General features: G+C 45.9%; 2 protein-coding genes across 2 annotated transcripts in view; one reads left to right on the forward strand and one right to left on the reverse strand.

Annotated features, from left to right (window-relative positions):
* Utp20 (UTP20 small subunit processome component) overlaps positions 1–5,953 on the forward strand; it is a 77,786-nt gene extending 71,833 nt beyond the window's left edge. Inside the window, exons 57-62 of the mRNA XM_041664335.1 lie at positions 354–541; positions 1,106–1,177; positions 2,741–3,022; positions 3,799–3,925; positions 5,196–5,341; positions 5,489–5,953. Of these exons, the coding sequence (XP_041520269.1) occupies positions 354–541; positions 1,106–1,177; positions 2,741–3,022; positions 3,799–3,925; positions 5,196–5,341; positions 5,489–5,644 (971 nt within the window). The 3' untranslated portion in view covers positions 5,645–5,953. The remainder of the gene's footprint in view (positions 1–353; positions 542–1,105; positions 1,178–2,740; positions 3,023–3,798; positions 3,926–5,195; positions 5,342–5,488) is intronic.
* A 2,225-nt stretch (positions 5,954–8,178) lies between these two features.
* On the reverse strand, positions 8,179–19,170 carry Arl1 (ADP ribosylation factor like GTPase 1). Its single transcript, XM_041664346.1, has 6 exons — positions 18,897–19,170; positions 17,155–17,292; positions 14,779–14,860; positions 13,503–13,614; positions 10,249–10,427; positions 8,179–9,252 (listed from the first exon to the last, which is right to left on the reverse strand). The coding sequence occupies exons 1-6, from the start codon at positions 18,898–18,900 to the stop codon at positions 9,222–9,224; spliced, it is 546 nt and encodes a 181-aa protein (XP_041520280.1). The 5' UTR covers positions 18,901–19,170; the 3' UTR covers positions 8,179–9,221.
* Positions 19,171–19,221: the final 51 nt, after the last annotated feature.

Genomic DNA, 19,221 nt, shown 5'->3' on the forward strand with positions numbered 1-19,221 from the left:
AGTCAGTTTTGGAAAGGCAAATGTTGCAGAAAGCCGGGTGCTGTGTGATTTACTTCATACAAAGCTCCTACCAGCTCCTCCTTCCTTCCTCCCCTGCCCTCCCCCAGCTCTGCTAATATGTGGTTTACAGGGCTGGATTTCATGTATTCCTTCAGCATCAGTCAGTAGGCAGAGTCAGTTTTAGAATTCTTTCCTGTGTTGTGTCTCCATAACTTCTGTTGTCTGGAAAACAGGGCAGTTATTTTCCTCTTTGGCTCCTCAGTCCCAGCACGTAAGATGCCTACACGCATCATGTTTACCGCCAGGGACTCGGAAAAGCACGAGGCAGCTGAGAATGCACGTTGCTCTTTCAGGTCACATACACGCGCACCTCAGACATCCGCACAACTGGGTGTGGCTCACGGCTGCCCAGATTTTTGGGTTGCTCTTTGCATCTTGTCAACCGGAAGAGCTCGTTCAAAAATGGAAGAGCAAAAAGGCCAAAAAGAAGCCCACGGAGCCTGTAGCAGTCAGGTTCCTAACAAGTGACCTTGACCAAAAGGTACCCTTTCTTCTGTGTGTGTGTGGGGGGGGGGGGGTGGGGTTGCTTTGTTTTAAGACTGAGTCTCACTATGTAGCCCTGGTTAGCCTAAAATCAGGCTGACCTGAAATTTACCAAGATCCTTTTGGCTTGGGTTTTGGTGTTGTTGCCTTGTATGTTTTGTTCGTCAGGTAAAGTTTCCCTAAACCCTTGTTCTTCCCTTCTGACCCGTGTGAGATGTTTCCTCTGGTTTATGGTTATCCCCTGGGCTGCACACATAATCACTAAGAGTTTTGAGGAGTGTTGTTTGGTTTTGGGACACGGTCTCACTGTGTGACCTAAAGTTGTTGTGGAACTCACTGTGTCTCCCTGACTGGCCTTAAATTCCCCGCGCTCCTCTGCCTTCAGCCTCCTGGTGTGCTCGGGGTTCAGGTGTGTCCACACTCCCAGCTGTTAATGGATGGCCTTCAGCCTCCTGGTGTGCTCGGGTTCAGGTGTGTCCACACTCCCAGCTGTTAATGGATGGCTGACTGTTTTAACAGCCAACAATGTTGTCTGTCTGCTCATGTCCCCTTCTTCTCATAGATGAAGAGTATCTCTCTGGCTTCCTGCCATCAGCTGCATTCCAAATTCTTAGACGAGACCCTAGGAGAACAGGTAAGAGTGTGGGCTCCAGTGTGGGAGAAGCAGCCAGCTGGTCTCCTGACAGACTAAGAATAAATACGCTTACATTTTTACGTTTGTTATTTGCTTTCTTTCTTTCTTTTTGTGGGGTGGGGGGTTTCTAGACATAGACAGGGTTTCTCTGTGCAACAGCTCTGACTGTCCTGGAACTAGCTCTGTAAACCAGACTGATCTCGAATTCCGAGATCCCCCTGCCTCTACCTCCAGCATGCTGGGATTAAGAGTGTATACCGCCACCACCCAGCTGTTATTTGATTTCTTTTGCTCTCAACGAACTTTAATATTTGGTAAAATGTAATGATCCACTCCAGGATGTGTCGTTGTACATCCATGTCTTGTTGACTCTGGGGCAGTATTGGAATAACTTGGCCTCGTCACCATTCCCAGTGAGGGTGATAGGGAAGGAAGCTGCTGTCCTTAGAATACCAGTTCTGCGCTGTGGCTGAAGCTTTAAAGGGGTTGGTGGATGGGTTAAGTACTCTAGAAAAGCTCGGTATTGAATCTCCTTACCATATCCCTGGAGGTTAAAGAGAAAGATTGACCTAAAAACTGGCTGTCCCTAAGGCAGGCGGGCAGACCAGCGAGCCTTAGTGAGGCTAGCCAGTCTAGCCCAGGACCCCAAAAGATCCTGTCTCAAAAAGCAAGGTGGGCAGCTCCTGAAGAACAAGGTTGTCGTCAGCAAAAGAAAAACAAATGAATGAACTGGCCACTGGCCGACCCTAAAGCAGATAACACCGTCCATCATTAAAATAGTTCCTGTACTTCCATTAGATGACATGCGCTGTACAGGTACAGCTCCTGCCTGTGGTCCCGTTGGGAGACTGAGGTGAAGGGCGGCATCAGTGTGAGGCCAGCCAGGCCTGCAGGGTCTCAATCTGTCTTTAAAAAGTAAATGCTCAGCTGGGCAGTGGTGGGCACGCCTATACTCCAGCACTCGGGAGGCAGAGGCAGGCGGATGGATCTCTGTGAGTTCGAGGTCACCAGGTCTACAGAGCAAGTTCCGGGACAACCAGGGCTCTTGCACAGAGAAACCCTGTCTCTAGCAAGCTTTACATATGGCCGGGTCAGAGAAGGAGTAGAGAGCTGTTCAGTGGGTGGTGAAATGGAGTACTTGGCATTGAAGGCTAAAGACTGTTGAATCCTGGCTGACCACTAGTGACATTTTATATTGGTGTAACTGTAACTGTTTCTCTCCTGGTACCAATACCTCAGAGGGATCTTTACAGTTGAATGTGGATTCAATGAATCAGTTCATATTATTTCTGCATAATTAGGTTCAGATAATTAGTGCAAGATAAAATGACAATGCTTCTTCCATGGGAAAATGTTTTACTTCTGTGACTTTAAAGACAGAACTAAGCAAAATGACAACAGTTGCAGGAGAATGAATTTGGGTACTGTGTGGGAGGACTTAACGTAAAGCAGCCATGGGGTAATGGCGCTGTGCCCACCATTCTGTCCCCTGCATGTTAGGTTAGGACTCAGCACGCCTTGCTTGTCTCCAAATCTAACCTCCTCCCCTCTCCCTTCTTTAAGGTTGTTAAGAACTTACTGTTCATAGCAAAAGTCTTGTATTTACTGGAACCTGATTCTGGGAACAAGCAAAGAGAGTTGAAAGACTTGGAAGAACAGGACACGCTAGGAGATGCTCTGGCCACAGAGGTGGCAGAAGACGAGGCTGGTGCAGACGGAAGGACGGAGTTGGACGGGGAAGAGAAGGAAGAGCCCAGCAAGCCGGCCACGCTGCTGTGGCTGATCCAGAAGCTGGCCCGGACAGCTAAGCTGGAAGCTGCTTATACTCCCAGAAACCCCTTAAAGGTGCCACAGGCGATTAAAGTCTCTGTTGTTTGTGTGTTTTGTTGTTGCTGTCTGAAACAGGGTCTCAGCTCAGTGTGTAGCCCTGGCTGGCCCGGAGCTCTGCTAAGCCAGGGAGGCTTGGATTAACAGAGACCTGTCTGCCTCTCTCCCAGATGCTGGCCTCTTGGTTTTTGACACAGATTTGGTTTTGGAGTTTTGTTTTTTTCGATTTTAGAGACAGGGTTTTTTTTTTTTGTTTTTTTTTTTTTTGGTTTTTCGAGACAGGGTTTCTCTGTGGTTTTGGAGCCTGTCCTGGATCTAGCTCTTGTAGACCAGGCTGGTCTCGAACTCATAGAGATCCGCCTGCCTCTGCCTCCCGAGTGCTGGGATTAAAGGCGTGCGCCACCACCACCCGGCTGAGACAGGGTTTCTTGACACAGGCTCTAACCCATTTACCTGGTGCTTGTTTTGTATCTCAGGCTGGTCTGAAACTTGTCCTTACTGTAGCAATCCTCCTGCCTTCGCCTTCCAAGTGCTAGATTTATTATAGGAGTAAGTTACAACATCCAATATTTTCTTAGTGAGTTTTGATTTGGGGTGTTTGTTTTGGGGCTTGGGGTTTCTTGTTGAATGTGTATATGTTATTGGTGAGACTTTTGGATCCTTGGGACTTTGTATTTTGAACCTAAAATTGCAACAATGTCTGTCTCAAAAAAGAGTGAGCTGGGCTTTTCAGCTGCACACTGTTGGTGTGACTGACTGAGCGGAGACAGTTCAAGCGAGATTTCTTCTTTCAGAGAACCTGCATCTTTAAGTTTCTTGGTGCAGTAGCTGTGGACCTTGGAGTAGACCGGGTCCAGCCCTACCTTCCAGAGGTCATCGCACCTCTGTTTCGGGAACTCAACAGCACCTACTCGGAGCAAGGTAGGTACCCTGCTGCCTGTCCTTTTGCACACTGGGACCCCTTCCTGTCTTCCTTCCTACAGCAGTTTAAGGAAGAAAACATTTAATGACAAACATATTTTCCATTTATTCAATGAACCTTCTGTGTGCTTCCAATCATGGCAAAAAGCGGGTGTCATCGGGTGTGACCTGTGAGGCAGGTGGGACTTGATAACTTTAAGGCCAACCAGGACTACACAGTGAAACGCTGTCTGAAAGGGGTGAGAAAATGTTTGGCTTCTATAGAATGATGACTCTACCCTCGGAGGCAGCTTCTAGGTATGCCTAAACCTCGCAGTGGACAGGTGGTGCTGCGTGCTGTAACCCCAGCACGCTGGAAGCTCCCAGAGGAAGAGAGTTCTCTCAAAAAACTAAATAAGACAAATGGAGCAGATTTGGTGTTAGATTCCCAAGTTTTCATATCTTGCTTATTCACAAATACCTCACAATTTAATGTTTTTTAATTTCTGGCTTAAGTAAGTATAGAGCAACAGTCTGTGATTTCATAGAGACCTTAGCAGTTGGTCCTGAGGTTGGTGTTTCTAATGCTCTAGTAAGTCACTTTCAGAGGAGCCTGGGGTTGTTGTCGTGGGGTTGTTGTTGTAGCCAGGCTTTCTCTATGTATCCTTGACTGTCCTGGAACTCGCTCTGTAGACCACGCTGGCTCCGAACTCACAGAGACCCACCTGCCTCTGCCTCCAGAGTGTTGGCAAACGTTTGTCCTTGTCACCACCCCATGAGGCTTTTTCAGCTGTTCAGCCTCATTCATCTTTAGCTCGCTGTACTTCGTATAAAGTGATATTCTTTAGTGCCTCGTGTATTTGGAGCAGTCCAGTCTGTGGATCAGGCCCTCGGATACATCTTAATGGATTCCCATGTATTTAAGGCAATACAACTGTGTGGCTGAGTTGCATTTTAGAAAGAGAAAGGGAGGATGGGAGAGAGAGCACGGCTAGGCTCTGACCTGTGCGCTGGAGGCTGGAGAAACATGCTGCCTTACCATCTTCCGCATCTGCAGAGCTGCACAGGCTCACAGAGGAAACCCAGCAGCCAAGTTCCTGTTGAGAGCTGGGCCTCCTAGAGTCTGGTCTCCTCTTGCGTTCTGGCTAAGGGGGACGCTTACAGGTGCCACACCCTCCCACCTCAGAGCTTGGGAGCCATGGATTTGTGTTGAGTGATAACAGTCATGATGCCATGGGAGTTGAAATGTTTTGACGTGTGACTGCCTCTCATCTTTCTTCTGTGTGATTAGATCCTCTGCTGAAGAATCTATCCCAGGAAATCATAGAATTACTCAGAAAGCTGGTTGGGCTCGAGAGCTTCTCGCTGGCCTTTGCCTCTGTCCAGAAGCAGGCTAGTGAGAAGAGGGCACTCCGGAAGAAGAGGAAGGCCGTGGAAGTGAGTGCTGTGTGCTGTGCACGCATGTGCTGCTGTTCCCTGGGGGAGGAGGAGGAGGGTTTTCATTAGTGGCATCTTGTGCATTTGCTTTGGGTTCTTTTAACATGTACCTTAAAAGTAATGCACGATCTCTGCTTTCTCTTCAAGTTTGTAACCAATCCTGATATTGCTGCCAAGAAAAAGTTGAAGAAACATAAAAATAAAAGTGAAGCAAAGAAAAGAAAGATCGAGTTCCTGCGCCCAGGCTATAAGGCCAAGAGACAGAAATCCCACAGCCTGAGAGATTTGGCGATCATGGAGTGAGATCTCCCTGTGCGCAGAGCAGTAACTCACACGGTCTCTGGGGTGGAAACCTGAACTTCCAGCCTTCCTCTACTGGACTGAATTAGACTTCGGAAGGTAGGCATGGCTGTAATCTCTGCTCCTGGACGGCTAAGGCAGGATTGCTTCAAGTTTGAGGCCCACCTGAACTACACAGTGAGTTTCAGGCCAGTGGACTAATGAAAACAGGACTCAACCAAAAGAAAACAAGTTAAAGCTTGGCATAGATTTGTAATTATATTTTAATGCAATCATGTTTGTATTTTTTTAATTAAAATGCTTAATATGATACTCCTGTATCTTCATTGTCTAAAAAGTGTATGATACTAAATGACATGGTTTTAAACCTAGCTTTTTCAGAAGAAGATCTTTTAACACAGGGAAAAGCTGGTGTGGTGGCATTCACCTTTAATCCCAGGAGTCTGGAGGTAGAAGCAATTGGATCTGTGAGTTTGAGAACATAGACCCTGCCTCAAAATATATATTTATGTATATTATATATTTTAAAAATTATATTTAAATATAAAAAGTAGATATTAGGAATAAGTAGAACAAAGTATTGGTAATAACATCAGAAAGCATTGAGAAGTCTGTGAACAGATACAGCCATGCTAATGGATTCAGTATCGTAAAGTGCTGTTTTCCCAGATTGATCCCTCTGGCTGACTACATATGGGAGCAAAACCCAAAAATATATGGCCCTGTGTAATACAGGATAAAGAGAATGAGCCCAGTGTTCAAAGACAGTGAGTCTGGAGAAGGAACACGATTCAAACCTGCAGTGTGTGGTTACAGGTCTTAGGTTGTACTAGCAACACTCGTAAGATTTGGAGGTCCAGGTTTCCATATTTGGCTTGTGTGCAGATGCCTCAGCTTCAACAAGAAACACAATTACCATTTGCTTTCACAGACACTTTCCCAAGGGATTCTAAGGTTGACTGCCTCTCTGGAGTGACTCACTCTTGAAGGAAACTGGTTTCAGTTGTTCAGCCATCACCTCCTCACCACACTCAACGTTGAAGCAACACTCTTCAGTGACCAGTGTATTTGGGAAACAGAACCCATCCTGTGCGTTGGGTACCAGGCGTACATCTTAATTTTGATCCTACCTCTGAGATCCAAAATTGTTCCTATATACAGATGCAATGGACTCAGCAAATAACTAAGAAATTGTGGAATGTAGACAGAACCAAAATGCAAAACACTCCCTTTACTAAGCTTCGTGCACAAACTGCCAAGCTCCTTAGACGGATTGGTGTGCACACAAACACTCTCTAGTATTCAGATTTACTTGGTAAATGTCAACACTGGAGCTCGGGATTTATTCTAGCCTCTGTGATGCTCCATCATATTGAGGTGGTGGGGGCTAGGTGCCAGGTGGCTGTGTCTGCCACACCCTATTTTTCCAGTGTTCCAGAATCATAGGGGAGTAAACCCAGTAACTCAGTGTAAATAAATTACTCTCTTGTCATTTTCCAGCTCTGTGCCATAGACCGGAAGGAAACTAAAGTATAAACTGCAGTGAGTGCCTCTTGCCTACCTGACACCGGTGTATCTTATTGCGGCTTCTGCATGTGAGGGATGCGCTTGTCTGTGTGTGCAGGTGTGAAGGTCAGATCTCTCCATCTTGTAGGCTGAGATAAAGGTCTCAGGGCTGGACCTTGCCATTTCACTAGACCAGCCCCCAACACTGAGGTTAAAGACATGCCTGGCTTTTTACATACTTGCTGGGTATCAAACAATGACCCTCATGCTTGCACCATAACCTCCCCAGCCTCAAGTATGAATATATTCCAATGGAAGGGAATGTCCACATATATGGGTACCAAAATGCATATAAAAACAAAAGCCCTGCCGGGCGGTGGTGGCTCACGCCTTTAATCCCAGCACTCGGGAGGCAGAGGCAGGCGGATCTCTGTGAGTTCGAGGCCAGCCTGGTCTACAAGAGCTAGTTCCAGGACAGGAACCAAAAGCTACGGAGAAACCCTGTCTCGAAAAAAAAAAAAAAAAAGACAAAAGCCCTGTTCATCAAAAGTATACTCATTTGTCCTGGGAATAATTGTGCCTGGAGGAAGAGGGTCCCTAAAAAAGATTGCAAAAAAAAACTTGAGTAGAAGAACAAAAAGGTTATGAATCCTAAGCCGGCCGTGATAGTATGAAGCCAGACATGAAAATCCCTCAGGAGCAAAGTGCGTTCTTTACTTACCCTAACAAAATGACCGTCTCTGGGAGGGAAGGCTAGAGCCCATATCTGTACCATGTCTAACTTTCAAACGCTCCTTTTGGTATCTGAAAGAACCCCCAGTGTTAGTGACACACAGACCATGCCACCGTCACACGTGCTAAGGGCAAGGTGGACTGTTAGACTGACGTAGTTCCTCAGGACAGTTTTAAGCCTGCAGTATGCCTAATTTTTAAAACTAGAGTTTAATTTTCTTTAGAACCAGTAATATTCTTTAGTCAATTTTAATCTGAAAAGGGCAAATGAGTGGAAACCAGTAAAGACACCATGTTAATATTATTAAAATTACTTTTTATTTGCTTTCATGTGAAGTTTTTTATGTGTTGTAGATTCATTAGATACAGCTATCTGGGATCATTCTGACTATCAGTTATCATTTTACTAGCATAGACAGAGTTTATATAAACAGTACTTTGAATGTCCATAACTACTTTAGTATATTTTGTGTGTGCGGTTGGTTTGTTAATTTTGTTTTGAGACATGGTCTCAAGCAGCCCAAGCTGGCTTCAGATTCACCACACAGCCGAGGCTAGCCCTAACTCTCGGTCCTCCTGCCTCCGTCTCCTGAGTACTAGGATCACACGTGTGTGCCACCAGACCAGTATCTGTGTTCCCAGATCAGTGTTTCCATATACAGTATGGTTTCTGACACAAATGTCTGACCCCCACCTCACTATATAGGGCCAGGCAAAGCAACATAGCAGAACCTTGTGTTTCTCACAGGGTTACTGTACAATGTTCAGGTCAACGTGTCAAATTCTTTTGACAGCTATGAAGTATTACAAAATAATGTAAGTCAGTAAAGTAAGCCAACAAAATAATACTCATGCCTATAATCAAAAACCCAAGAGGAATAGCTTAATATAAACTAGTCAGTTAGTCCAGTGAAGATTATATTATACACACTATATTGCTAATCTACTTTGCTAAGACTAATCTTTGGAAAGCCTTAATTCATTTTAAGGGGAAATAAATCTGAGCTAAATATTAGTGTTCATACAAACAATGCAACCACTAATGTAAAGATAGGTGGCCCAAGAGTATACATCCTTTAATAGAATTGTATTTGCGTAAGAATTCCATACAAATAGAATATATACCTTAACACAAGAAAGCAAGGAAGAATATTTTACATTACACAGACCATTTGGATGGTATAATCAAGCTAACCCTCTCGCCAAGTACTTGCTTTTTATATTTATTACAAATCCTGGAGTCAGTTCTGGACATGCCAGCAGTCACAGTCCTAAGTCACCGAAGCACATCTGGCCGATTCCAATGAGTGTGTGACAGTGTTTGCTTCACAGATGAGGGGACTTACTGTCTGCTTTTCAGTGTTTCAACTAACCTGCAAAGAGAAAATGCAGTAGTTTAACAAAACTAACTCCCAAGTATAAAGCATGACCATTTACAATATGAATTCCACAGTGGAGGTGGATTTAGAGCATTTTACTCACCAAGTCTAACACAGATCAAAGAAAGGGGTCGGGTATCTACTGATTTTTCTTTTTCTTGAGACAGAATCTCAAGCCCCAGGCTAACCTAGAACTCACCATAGACCCTAAATTACTGACCTTGTCTCTGCTTCCAAAGTACTGAGATTATAGGCAGGCACCATCAAATCTGAATCTCAGGTATCTTACTTTCTGCTATTACTGCTGGGTTGTACATAGGTACACCTCAGAGGTAAGAACTCATTATTCCCAAACAGCTGGAGTAGATACACCTATTGATCAGTTATAAGCTGATGTAGCAAGCATGTGTCACTGGGCTGTGATAAGGGTGAATAAGTTCACGTGTGTGAGGACAGTGGGATCGCAGATACACTTTGAGACTCTTGGGGGAGGAAGAGGACTGCAGCAGAGTCTTCCCACGCAGCCTCAACTGGCTTCAAACTTGGTGATTCTCCTGCATGTGCCTCCTAAGGGTTGGCAGTGGTGGTATGGGCTACCACGATGCCTGTCAAGAGTCTTGTGGAGCCGGGTGGTGGTGGCGCACGCCTTTAATCCCAGCACTCAGGAGGCAGAGGCAGGCAGATCTCTGTGAATTCGAGGCCAGCCTGGTCTACAAGAGCTAGTTCCAGGACAGGAACCAAAAGCTACGGAGAAACCCTGTCTCAAAAAAAATCCAAAAAAAAAAAAAAAAGAGTTGTGGACAAGAAGTAAGCCTTATCCTAACTCCCGAAGGACTCAGGACAGGAAGGGGACGTAGAGCAGAGAGCCAGCTTACCCGGCGTGGGAATGCACACTAAGGAGGCTGGAGCAGGAGTATGTCCTGGGCTACATACCAGGACAAAGAACACTATCCTACAGGAAGCTTCCCATATGTGTGCACAGACGCTCACCATTCCATGGCCTCGTCAAGGCCGGTGCCTTTGGTTGCTGACGTTTTAAATATCTGCCATTTTCGGTCCTTCAGGGCTGGCAGCCCAAGCGCATTTGCCATCTCTGAGGGTGTCATAGCCTGCTCCATGTCCTGCTTATTTGCAAACACCACTAAAATGGCCTTCCTCAGCTCTTCTTCCTAAATAAGATGGAAAGACTTCATTTTAATATGCACCCTTGATTTGGAAAAAAAAAACACTGAAAAATAAATTGTGTTGAAGAAAGTGTGTACTTATGTAGCCATACTCTTGTAGACTAATGAAATTCACGGGGTCACACACACCAAAGACATGAACACAGAAGGGAGGCCAGGTGGGAAGAGGGGCTGGTGGGGGCGGAAGGAGAACGGAGACAATAAAGGGGGATACATATAAACAAAACACAGCATGTATGCGCAGGAAAACGTCAAAGACACCACTACTGTGTACAGTTAACAGACAGAAGCATTCAAATACAGAAAGAACAGCAATCCTATACTTGGAAGTCTGAGGCCAGCCTGAGGACATGGCAGGCAAGTTCAGGTACGCAGATGCTAAAAGCAAGACCCAATCTCAGAAGGAAAAAAAAAAAAAAACCTTTCAACCCTCACTGATTTCCTGTCTTATTTGTTGGTGTTCGGCACATCTCAACTTTGGGAGTTTTGAGTTACAATTAAACCTATCTTCTCTTTTGTAAATCTTCCCACTGTTCCAGAAAGGCTTTCCCAATCCAGATGCTATGCTTATTCACCGATACATTCCCGGCTAATTTCCGTATTTTACACATTAGCAATTTCATTTAGAATGCATTTATACATACAGAGAGGGTAAAACCCTAAAGTGCTTTGTGTTTAGGCTTTAATGCCAACAGTGCACACTGGCACCAGACCTCCACCCAACTGTCGATGGCGCACACAAAAGCCATTTCCTAACAATGGGGCTTCCAGTTCTTGCTCTGCAAGGTGTCCTCTCCTGCATGAGGGGTGTGCCAGGGTCTTGTGCAAGCTAGAGAAGCACTGCGGGCTACAACGCCCCTGGTTTTGAGTAGTCCAGGACGGTCCATGTCATGACCTCAGCCTCCGGGGCACTAGAACAGAAGCACGTCCTGTAATGACTGACAGGCCCATTTCGCTAAGATTTTATAAACCAAATCCCAGTGCTGCAAATGACTCCTAACAGTCTTACACAACTCGAGAATTGTAATTTAAGTTAATAATCATTTTTTCCAAAATACTTTATATGTGTAAACCAGGCCTAAATAAGGCTGCTGTTTTAAAAATCCATTGTATGTGACAATAATTAATAAAAACAAAGGTCATGAGTCTTAAAGACTGCAAGAAGTATGAGGAAGGCCTTGGAAGGACGAAAGGAAGGCAGAAAATGATGGAACTGTAACCTCAAATAATTTAAACAAATTTTAAAAATCCATTATACCCAAGGGAATTAAATAGTTCCTTAAGATTCCTTAATTCCCAGGCAGGCATGGTGGACACACCTGTTACCCTAGTACTTGAGAGGAGGAGGCAGGAATACTATATGAGTTAAAGGCCAGCATGGCTTCACAGCAACACCTTGTCTCAAAAAACAAAGAAAAACAAACCTTTATACTTTTACCTAAGCAGCTTATAAAGCAGATGCTACGCTGTGCAAACAACTAAACACAGGTTTAAACCTACCGACTGTGACTTACAGCCTTGAAGCCATTGCAAAGTCAGTCCAAGAAACTACAAACCCGCAGTCCACGCTTCTGGAAAGGAACTGACCTAGCACGGTGGCCCAGTGAGAACGTCCCCTCCACCTGGTGTCAGAGCAGGAGGTGTGACTGACTGAAGAAGGTAAGTCTCTGGGACCTGGGCTTGAGAGACATTTCCAGCTGGTTCTCTCTGGTTCCTGCTGGCAGTTTAAGATGTGAGCCCTCAGCTTCCTGCTTCTGCAGCCAGGACTGCATCCCAGACTCTAACCTGACCCTCTGGAACCGTAAACCCAGGAAGCCCTTCTGTAAATTGCCCTGGCTGAGGCATTGAACCACAGCAGCAGAACCTCAGTACCAAGTAGCCTACAACTGGTAGGTAAGCATCAAACAGCCGGGTTAAGCTGGAACTGTAGAAAAATGAATATCCATTTAAATTTCTAACAAATGCTACTGGAGTGTTCTTTGACAAATCAAAGCATATTTACCTTGAGCCTTTGATTTAATGAATGTTCTAAATCTGACTAGCCAGACAATAAATTATAAATGCTATCAGTAAATAAGATGTACTGAGTTTCTGAGCTAGAGATCCAGCTCTCGCTTAGCATGTACATGGCTCTAAGTTCAGCCGCCAGTACCAGTTAAAAAAAAAAAACAAACCAAAACTGCAGGGCATGATGGCCTTTAATCCAGCATTTAAAAGATAGTCAGGTGGATTTCTGTGAGTTCAAAGGCAGCCAGGGCTGGAGTGAGACCTTGTCTCAGAAACAAACAAAACTGCCTAGAGGGCAAGCTCCTGTCACAGAAGGGAGAGGACAGCACAAAGGAGGAGGCGGCACCATGCTGTAGGGAGCGCGGGTTCCAGGAGGGCGCCAGAGGACCACACCAGGGACTGGGAAAACTCCACCAAGCACTCTAACTGCCAAGAACCCAGAATACACATTTCTTAGTGCACAGATGTTTTCAAATGACCAAGAGTAAGACAACTTAAAAGGCAGAACTGGAGAGATGGCTCAGCGTTCCTCCAGGGTTTGGTTCTGAGCACCCACAACTGTAGCTCCTACAACCTGGACTCCAGCCCCGGAGTATCTGTCACCTCTTCTGGCCTCTGAGGACACCCACACACATGCTCATGCAGACACACCACAGACAAAAATAAACCTTTTAAGACAGCAAGATGGCTCAACAGGTAAAAGTTGCCTCATAAGCCTGGCAACCTGAGCTACATCTTGGGAAACCTACGTGAGGACAGATGAAGAATTAGTCCAGTGGTGAAGTTGCTCCTGCAGAGGACCCAGGCTCGAGTCTTAGCACCCACACATTGGCTCAGAATCATCTACACTTCCACTCCCAGGGGACTGGATAATCTCTTCTGACCTCCACAGACACCAGGCATGCACACGGTACTCACACATAATGCAAACAAAACATCCATACAAATAAATAAATAAAACTTAAGAAAAGACAGGAAAAGAACGGAGGAAAACTATCCCCGCACATGGCAACAATTTACATGTGTAACGTTAATGCTGGAATGCTTGCTTACCTCCAACATGGCCACTAACTCTGACTTGGAAATGCCAATCCGGTCTCGGTCACAACTGTCAACCACATAGATGACTGCATCTGTGTTTGAGTAGTAACATCTCCAGTATGGCCTAAGGAAAATTCAAAAACGGAAAACATGTTATCCCTTGCAAAAACCTCACTGTCAATCTACATGCTGGACTAGGTGGATGATAGGGAGCCGGTGATCACATGCCCGCCCAGCTCCGCCCATGCTCAGAACAATGTCTCAATGATCTCCTGTTTCTGACAGAAATGCATCTCGCACCACACTCGATGTCACTGAGTTAAAAGAAGAGTATTAAATCACAGGCCCAAAATTACACGTTCAGAGTAAATTTGAACTTCAGGATGAGAAAATACAAATATAATCTACAAAGAACATTAACTATACCAGTAGGAAATGGTACGCAGACCTGATGAGTATAACTTATGAGTCTTAACCATGAATACCTTACAAAAAAAGGATGGATTTGTTTGTTTCCCTCAGACAGGGTTTCTCTGTGTAGCCTTGGCTGTCCTGAAACTTGATCTATAGACCAGGCTGACCTCAAACTCAGAGATTCGCCTGCTTCTGCCTCCCAGTGCTGGAATTAAAGGTGTGCGCCACCACTACCTGGAATTTTTAATGTGACTTTATGTCCTTAATCACTGATAATAACCAGAAGTAGAATTGGCTATAATTAGAAATAATCTCAAGTGACTTAAATGAGTTACTGAACAGCAGAATATTTAGTGAATGTATTACCAATCAATCAATCTCTCTCTCTCTCTCTCTCTCTATTTATTTTGTCTTTTCTGAAAAAGTTTCACTGTGTTACTATACCCGACTGAACTGGAACTCACTCTGTAGACCAGATTCTCCTGCCTCTGTCTCCAGTGCTGGGATTAAAGGTGTGCACCGCCACACCACCAATCTTTGTAACAGTACCCTTACTACTGATCTAGGCTGGTCCCCTAAGCCACTGACAGTCACAGACACTCACAGTGCTGAGTTGTGAGCACTGAATTCCAGCGCACACGCATTTACATCACCTCTGCATGGCCTTGTACGGATGACAGCTCTCGGAGGGGGACAGAGGAAACTGAAACAAGGGGCCCGTTTCTGAGCCTTTCTGGCTTTCATGAAAGGATTCTACGTGATTATCTGGGAACCTGAGTTCCCACCAGAGACACACTGTGGTTTAGTGCTGTCGGCACGAAAAAGCAGCAGCAAATGTTAAATAGCAACAAATGACCTGATGTTCGTACCGTACCTGATACTCGTCTGTCCTCCCAAGTCCCAAACTTGGAATTTGAGGTTCTTGTATGTCACCGTCTCTACGTTAAACCCAATAGCTGAAAGAGAAATGAAACTGCTAGTGCTGTAGACTGATACACGCCACCTTGACAGTCTCCAGCCTCACCATAGTGCATGTAGACTGATCTACTCCTCCTTAACAGTCTCCAGCCTCACCGAGTTCTAGCAACTGCTGGTAATTCTCAAGCACATTATGGACTGGGTTAATCTAACATCTAAGACAATGTGCTATGATACACACGCACCATAAATTAATAAGATCAGCACCGCCTTCAGGTTACAAAGATCTCCTGACTGCTCTGTGCACGTTACGCAAACGCTGGCACACGTGCATGTGTGTGAGCCAGAGGATGAGGCCAACACTGCTCCGCAGTCACTGCCCATTGGGCCGCAGGCACCTGCCAGCTGCCTCTTCACTGCTGGGATCAGAACTGCACACACCATATCCAGGTTGTTCTTACACAGGCTGTGGGGACTGAACTCAGGTCCTCCACACTTTATGCAGGGAGCAATTCCAGTCCTACAGGTCTGTCTATCAGACTCCCCTGAATACTGGCAGATAAGCGTTCAGAAAGTTGTTTGCTTATTTGTTTTCACTGTGTAGTCCTGGCTGTCCTGGAACTCGCTATGTAAACCAGGCTAGCCTCGAACTTACAGGAATCTGCCTGCCTCTGTCTCCAAGTGCTGGGAGTAAAGAAGTGGGCCAGAAAGTTTGATTTGAAAAGTAGAGTTATAGACAGAAAAACTGAAGTGCTGGAAGACAGTAAAAACTACAATTAACACAAAAGACTAGGCTCTAACATCCAGAAAGGGCACAGCAGTGACTTTATGGGAGCCAAGTTCTCTGCTGACACCTCAAGAGCTCCCACGTAGCCAGGTCGCAGCTAGGTGGTCCACAGCTCTTCCTTGTGTCTACATCCTTCCTAGGTGTAGCTCTGGCACACGGCTGAGACCTGACACTGCTTTCAAAGAAAGGAGTCTAAACGAGGGAGAAAGTAACGCGGAAAACACCTAAGGTGGACACACACACGTTTGCTCACATTTCCAAACCTCAAAGGTCAGAGTGAAGAATGACTTTTACTCATTGCCGTTTCCTGTTTAACGCTGTGCTGGCAAACGATGCATGTGGCAGGCAGGTATGCACATTACAGCTGAAAAGCAAATCCACAGCAAATGCAGCAAATAAAAAGCAAGCGCCGCTCTCCCTCAGAACTAGACAAAGGCAGCTCCATGCTCATCACCACCAAGAGCAAAGGACAGGGGTGAAGGCAGCCCATGGCCACAGTGGGTCCACCCATTGCGCGGCTCTGTGCAGCATTGCAGAGGTCACCAGAAGCTACCCAGATGCAGAGGAGGGCATCTGAGAAGTGAGAATCGGAGGAAATGAAAACGGCAAAAAGAAATAACAGATGCTACAGAATCCAAACATTCATCTGTAAAAGCAAAACAAAAAATTCCTAGAAGGCGGATCTCTGTGAGTTCGAGACCAGCCTGGTCTACAGAGCGAGTTCCAGGACAGGCTCCAAAGCCACAGAGAAACCCTGTCTCGAAAAACCAAAAAAAAAAAAAAAAATTCCTAGAAGGTTCAATGACGATATGGGAATTTCCTGACAGTAATTCAAAACACAGTTTAAAATCTTGAGCAAATTATATGGATTCTCCAATTTAATTTAAATGTACTGCTTTTACCTCTCTAAATTTAATTTAGCAAATGAAAGAGTAACCATCCCCCTGCAGATGGGAGTATCTGCAAGTAATTTTCTAAGCCAGCAAGAATAATAAGGCCATCGACAGAGTTGAGGTTCGGGTGTTTCTTCTTCATTTTCCGGGAGCCCGGTCATTTCAACCCCCAGCCTCTACAGTTCCCATCTTTAAAAGTGATCTACAGATTTACCTAAGAGAAACTACACTGTGATTCAAGCATTAAAATGCAGAAAAATGTACTTTGTATGCAACGACACCAACTTACCATCTATATTTACCATCTATATACTCCATTCCACACCAACAAAGTGCGGTGTGCACTTCACCTCTTTACCCCTCAGAGCCAGTAGATGTTTAGCATCTCCATGACGCACAAAGACTTAGTGACTTAAGCCAACTACAGCTCTAAACAGACATCTGTTTGCAGGCCTGGAGAGGGAACCTTAAAGTGCATCAAAGCTTCATAGTGTTGTGTGTGTGTATATATATATGAAAGTATTGCCAATATCATTTTCATACTAGAAGCTTATAAACCCCTAGCAATGTATCATATGACTAATTTATTCATAAAGTTGTATTAGATAGAAACCAGAAATGTTCTCTAATGAGTTATGAAACCAGTACTTACTGGGAATAGTAGTAACAACTTCTCCAACCTGTAATCTGTACAGGATTGTTGTTTTCCCAGCACCATCTAATCCCAAAATTAATATCCTCATTTCCCTGGTTCCAAAGAGACTGGAAAAAATACTCGAGAAAAAGCCACCTACAAGACAATAAAAACAAAATATATTTAATGTCATAGTTTAACTGAGGTCCATAAAACATTTAACCTTGCCTTTTGACAGCTATATGCCTAATTAAATAACAAAATATCTTCCCGGATGCACAGGTAGATACTTTTGCCTCCAGTGAAATATATTATGCAACAGCAAATAAGCAATCAGAGACGCTCCCTGGTCCTGCATACTGTCAGGCAGGCAGAAGACACACTAAATAATCAGACATGCAGACACTGCCCTCAAGAGTCCAGTTCACTTCCCAGTCAATAGAGCAAGGACAAGATAACTCAGCCATCTCCTCCTTCCCCCTAAATACCAAACACCAGTCAGAGGAGCAGCGGCACAGTACAGTCCTCTGCTGAGAGAGCAGTCACAGGACAGAGGCATTACCAGCACCCTCGGTGCGCTTTGGAGCCCAGGCTGGCCTGGAAATCAATATATAGACCAGGCTGGCCTCGAACTCACCCGCTTGCCTCTGTTTCCTGGATGCATTAGAAACTCATTTTAGACAGTAAGACTACATCCAATACTTTATGCATCCAAGGCACAAATAAAAGCATTTGTGGCAAAACTCTTTGCCTTCAAAAGTCACTAAAGAAAAAAAATCACAATATCAAATCAGAAAAGGGAAAAGTGGGGGAGATATAAAGGAGATTATACTCCATATCAATATATACAGGTAATAGATGTGTGTCTATGCATATATATGTACAAGGCCTTTTGGCTAGTGGTCCGAGTCTGTAATGCCAGCTACTCAAAGAAAAAGCAAGAAGAGCACTGGTAGTCGGAAGTCAACTTTGACTACACAGTTGAGCGCAAGGGTAGGCAGCTTGGTAAGATTCTGTCTCAAAGTTTTAAAAGGGCTGGGACTGTAACTCAGCAGCAGGGCGTTGGCTAACAGGCTCAAGGCTGACTTCAAGCCATAGTCCGCTTGCACGCGCACGCGCGCGCACACAAACACGGACACAAGGAAAGAAGGGAAGAAGACAGGAAGAACAGATGCCACCTTGCAAGCAGAACCTGGGGGAAGAATGGGTGTGACTTGACAAAGTTCTTTTCGACCCTTTTACGTGTAGGAGAGAGGAGGAAAACAACACCGCAGGGTTGCGGAGAACCGAGCAGACTGAGGATGCCCGGGATCACTCTGAAGAAAACCGGGGAAGGGCTGAAGGACAGCAACTCCCTAGAGGCTCCGGCTGTCCCGGGGGGCGTCACCGTAGGGTGCGCCGGGATAAGGACCCTGATCCCCTCACCTGCGAGTCGCGATGAAAACCTCACGCACTTCCCACCCGGCAACCCACCTTCCCCAACTCTCCCCACCGACAGGTACAGTGGGCGGGCAGCACCCGGCCTCGGGGTTTCTCCAAGGGATGCAGTCCCCACTGCCCACGCAGGAGCCATCGAAATTCCACAGGGGTCAGATAGCAGGGCAAGCCTGCAGCCAGGCACCGGCCAGCCGAGACGGGGACGCGGGGTGGAGGGGACCGAGCCGGGGATCTGGTCCCCACTAGGGTACGAGCCAAGGTGGCTCTGCTACCCGTGGTCCGCCCGGTCTCTCCCCGACGCCCACCCTCCCCACAGTGCTCACCCATGGTGAACAGCCGCCGCGCCCTCGCCAATCCTCTGAATCAGGCCGGCAGTCGGCAGCGAGCGACTCCTAGTTGAGCCTGGACGCAGCCACCTCTGCTGCTCCGGGCCGCCGGTGCCCAGGCCGACTCCCTCCGAGCCAGGTCGGCCAGCAACTTCCACGTCGTCCACCCAGCTGGGGGCGGGAGCTGGAGCAAGAGGCTACTGCGACTGCGCGGCCGGGCACGACGGTCTGGGCGTCCGCGTCGGCGTTTTCGACGCGAAGCCTCACTCCTCCTGCTGAGCGTAGCTGAAGGGGACTCCGCCACGGTCACCACAACAAAAAT

This window comes from Microtus oregoni, unplaced genomic scaffold (genome assembly GCF_018167655.1).
Source record: "Microtus oregoni isolate MIOR12 unplaced genomic scaffold, Mior012 000001F_ref0000356, whole genome shotgun sequence".
Classification (NCBI taxonomy): domain Eukaryota; kingdom Metazoa; phylum Chordata; class Mammalia; order Rodentia; family Cricetidae; genus Microtus; species Microtus oregoni.